General features: G+C 36.5%; 1 protein-coding gene across 1 annotated transcript; it reads left to right on the forward strand.

The window, feature by feature from the left end:
• Positions 1-782: 782 nt before the first annotated feature.
• Positions 783-3,122, forward strand: LOC136626799 (mucin-22-like). Its single transcript, XM_066601803.1, has one exon. The coding sequence runs from the start codon at positions 783-785 to the stop codon at positions 3,120-3,122; it is 2,340 nt and encodes a 779-aa protein (XP_066457900.1).
• Positions 3,123-5,407: the final 2,285 nt, after the last annotated feature.

Below are 5,407 nucleotides of genomic sequence, written 5' to 3' on the forward strand. Positions count from 1 at the left end.
CCTCGCGGAGAGCAAACAGCTTTATTAAGCAAAAAATCCAATGCACAAAACAAGCAGAAGTGATATAATGACCAAAGAAACAAACAGAAGTGATATAATGACCAAAGAAACAAACAGAAGTGATATAATGACCAAAGAAACAAACAGAAGTGATATAACGACCAACAAAACAAACAGAAGCGATATAACGACCAACGAAACAAACAGAAGTGATATAATGACCAACGAAACAAACAGAAGTGATATAACGACCAACGAAACAAACAGAAGCGACAAAACGACCAATGAAACAAACAGAAGCGACATAATGACCAACGAAACAAACAGAAGTGATATAACGACTAACGAACTGACAGAAGTGATATAACGACCACCGAAACAAACAGAAGTGATATAACGACTAACGAACTGACAGAAGTGATATAACGACCAACGAAACAAACAGAAGTGATATAACGACTAACGAACTGACAGAAGTGATATAATGACCGATAAAACAAACAGAAGTGATATAACGACCAACGAAACAAACAGAAGCGACAAAACGACCAACGAAACAAACAGAAGTGATATAATGACCAACGAAACAAACAGAAGTGATATAACGACTAACGAACTGACAGAAGTGATATAATGACCGATAAAACAAACAGAAGTGATATAACGACCAACGAAACAAACAGAAGCGACAAAACGACCAACGAAACAAACAGAAGTGATATAATGACCAACGAAACAAACAGAAGTGATATAACGACTAACGAACTGACAGAAGTGATATAATGACCGATAAAACAAACAGAAGTGATATAACGACCAACGAAACAAACAGAAGCGACAAAACGACCAACAAAACAAACAGAAGCGACAAAACGACCAACGAAACAAACAGAAGTGATATAATGGCTGACGAAACAAACAGAAGTGATATAATGGCCGACGAAACAAACAGAAGTGATATAATGGCCGACGAAACAAACAGAAGCGACAAAACGACCAACGAAACAAACAGAAGCGATATAATGACCAACGAAACAAACAGAAGCGATATAACGACCAACGAAACAAACAGAAGCGATATAATGACCGAAGAAACAAACAGAAGTGACATAATGACCAACAAAACAAACAGAAGTGATATAACGACCGACGAAACAAACAGAAGCGATATAACGACCAACGAAACAAACAGAAGCGATATAATGACCAACGAAACAAACAGAAGTGATATAACGACCAACAAAGCAAACAGAAGCGACAAAACAACCAACGAAACAAACAGAAGCGATATAATGACCGACGAAACAAACAGAAGCGATATAACGACCAACGAAACAAACAGAAGCGATATAATGACCAACGAAACAAACAGAAGTGATATAACGACCAACAAAGCAAACAGAAGCGACAAAACAACCAACGAAACAAACAGAAGTGATATAATGACCAACGAAACAAACAGAAGTGATATAATGACCGACGAAACAAACAGAAGCGACAAAACAACCAACGAAACAAACAGAAGCGATATAATGACCGACGAAACAAACAGAAGCGATATAATGACCAACGAAACAAACAGAAGTGATATAACGACCAAGAAAACAAACAGAAGCGACAAAACAACCAACGAAACAAACAGAAGTGATATAATGGCCGACGAAACAAACAGAAGCGATATAATGACCAACGAAACAAACAGAAGTGATATAACGACCAATGAAACAAACAGAAGCGATATAATGACCAACGAAACAAACAGAAGCGACAAAACAACCAACGATACAAACAGAAGCGATATGATGACCAACGAAACAAACAGAAGCGATATAATGACCAACGAAACAAACAGAAGTGATATAACGACCAAGAAAACAAACAGAAGCGACAAAACAACCAACGAAACAAACAGAAGTGATATAATGGCCGACGAAACAAACAGAAGCGATATAATGACCAACGAAACAAACAGAAGTGATATAACGACCAATGAAACAAACAGAAGTGATGTAACGACCAACGAAACAAACAGAAGCGACAAAATGACCAATGAAACAAACAGAAGTGATATAATGGCCGACGAAACAAACAGAAGCGATATAACGACCAACGAAACAAACAGAAGCGACAAAACGACCAACGAAACAAACAGAAGCGATATAATGACCAACGAAACAAACGGAAGCGACAAAATGACCAACGAAACAAACAGAAGTGATATAACGACCAACGAAAAAAACAGAAGCGATATAATGACCAATGAAATAAACAGAAGCGATATAATGACCGAAAAAAAGAACAGAAGTGATATAATGGCCGACAAAACGAACAGAAGTGATATAATGGCCGACAAAACAAACAGAAGCGATATAACGACCAACGAAACAAACAGAAGCGATATAACGACCAACGAAACAAACAGAAGCGATATAACGACCAACGAAACAAACAGAAGCGACATAACGACCAACGAAACAAACAGAAGCGACAAAATGACCAACGAAACAAACAGAAGCGATATAACGACCAACGAAAAAAACAGAAGCGATATAATGACCAATGAAATAAACAGAAGTGATGTAATGACCAACAAAACAAACAGAAGTGATATAATGGCCGACAAAACAAACAGAAGTGATATAATGACCAACAAAACAAACAGAAGCAACAAAATGACCAACGAAACAAACAGAAGTGATATAACGACCAACGAAATAAATAGAAGCGATATAACGACCAACAAAATAAATAGAAGTGATATAACGACCAACGAAATAAATAGAAGCGATATAACGACCAACAAAATAAATAGAAGTGATATAACGACAAACGAAATAAATAGAAGCGATATAACGACCAACGAAATAAATAGAAGCGATATAACAACCAACGAAAAAAACAGACACGACATGACAACCAACGAAACAGGCAGAAACAATATAACGACCAACAAAACAAACAGAAGTGATATAATGGCCGACGAAACAAACAGAAGCGACAAAACGACCAACGAAACAAACAGAAGCGACATAATGCCCGACGAAAATAACAGAAGCGATATAACGACCAACGAAACAAACAGAAGTGATATAACAACCAACAAACTAACAGAAGCGATATAATGATCAAAGAAACAAACAGAAGCGATATAACGACCAACGAAATAAACAGAAGCGATATAACGACCAACGAAACAAACAGAAGTGATATAATGACCGACGAAAAAACAGACGCGACATGACGACCAACGAAACAAGCAGAAACAATATAACGACCAACAAAACAAACAGTAGCTATATAATGACCAACAAAACAAACAGAAGTGATATAATGGCCGACGAAACAAACAGAAGTGATATAACGACCAACGATACAAACAGAAGCGATATAATGACCAATGAAATAAGCAGAAGCGATATAACAACCAACGAAACAAAGAGAAGTGATATAACGACCAACGAAACAAACAGAAGTGATATAACGACCAATGAAACAAACAGAAGTGATATAATGACCAACAAAACAAACAGAAGCGACAGAAGGACCAACAAAACAAACAGAAGTGATATAACGGCCGACGAAACAAACAAAAGCGATATAATGGCCGAAAAAACAAACAGCAGTGATATAACGACCAACGAAACAAAGAGAAGCGATATAATGACCAACGAAACAAACAGAAGTGATATAACGACCAACGAAACAAACAGAAGTGATATAACGACCAATGAAATAAACAGAAGCGACATAATGATTAAAGAAACAAACAGAAGCGATATAATGACCAACGAAATAAACAGAAGCGATATAATGACCAACGAAACAAACAGAAGCGATATAACGCCCAATGAAATAAACAGAATTGATATAACAACCAACGAAACAAACAGACGCGGCATAACGACCAACGAAACAAACAGAAGCGATATAATGACCGACGGAACAAACAGAAGCGATATAATGACCGACGAAACAAACAGAAGCGATATAATGACCAACGAAACAAACAGTAGCGACATAATGACCGACGAAAATAACAGAAGCGATATAACGACCAACGAAATAAATAGAAGCGATATAACGACCACCAAAACAAACGGAAGTGATCTAATGACCAACAAAACAATCAGAAATGATTTAACAACCAACGAAAAAAACAGACGCGATATTACCACCAACGAACTAACAGAAGTGATATAATGACCGATAAAACAAATAGAAGCGATATAACAACCAACGAAAAAAACAGACGCGATATTACCACCAACGAACTAACAGAAGTGATATAATGACCGATAAAACAAATAGAAGCGATATAACGACCAACGAAACAAGCAGAACAATATAACGACCAACAAAACAAACAAAAGCGATATAACGATAAACAAAACAAAAAAAGCGATATAACGAATAACAAAACAAACAGAAGCGATATAATGACCAACGAAACAAACAGAAGTGATATAATGACCAACGAAACAAACAGAAGTGATATAATGACCAACGAAACAAACAGAAGCAATATAATGACCAACGAAACAAACAGAAGCGATATAATGACCAACGAAACAAACAGAAGCGATATAATGGCCAACAAACTAACAGAAGTGATATAATGACCGATAAAAAAAACAGAAGCGATATAATGACCAACGAAACAAACAGAAGCGATATAATGGCCAACAAACTAACAGAAGTGATATAATGACCGATAAAAAAAACAGAAGCGATATAACAACCAACGAAAAAAACAGACGCAACATGACGACCAACGAAACAAGCAGAAACAATATAATGACCAATGAAACAAACAGAAGCGATATAATGACCAACAAAACAAATAGAAGCGATATAACAACCAACAAAACAAACAGAAACGATATAACGACCAACGAAAGAAACAGACGCGATATAACGACCAACTAAACAAACAGAAGCGATATAATGGCCAACAAACTAACAGAAGTGATATAATGACCGATAAAAAAAACAGAAGCGATATAACAACCAACGAGAAAAACAGACGCAACATGATGACCAACGAAACAAGCAGAAACAATATAATGACCAATGAAACAAACAGAAGCGATATAATGACCAACAAAACAAATAGAAGCGATATAACAACCAACAAAACAAACAGAAACGATATAACGACCAACGAAAGAAACAGACGCGATATAACGACCAACTAAACAAACAGACGCGATATAACGACCCACGAAACAAACAGAAACGATATAACGAACAACGAAACAAACAGAAACGATATAACGACCAACGAAAGAAACAGACGCGATATAACGACCAACGAAACAAACAGACGCGACATGACGACCAACGAAACAAGCAGAAACAATATAACGACCAATGAAACAAACAGAAGCAATATAACGACCAACAAAAA

Source organism: Eleutherodactylus coqui, chromosome 4, assembly GCF_035609145.1.
Source record: "Eleutherodactylus coqui strain aEleCoq1 chromosome 4, aEleCoq1.hap1, whole genome shotgun sequence".
Classification (NCBI taxonomy): domain Eukaryota; kingdom Metazoa; phylum Chordata; class Amphibia; order Anura; family Eleutherodactylidae; genus Eleutherodactylus; species Eleutherodactylus coqui.

Bases quoted from the DNA above. Each gene is read 5' to 3' on its own strand.
- LOC136626799 (XM_066601803.1), top strand. From the start codon at position 783: ATGACCGATAAAACAAACAGAAGTGATATAACGACCAACGAAACAAAC.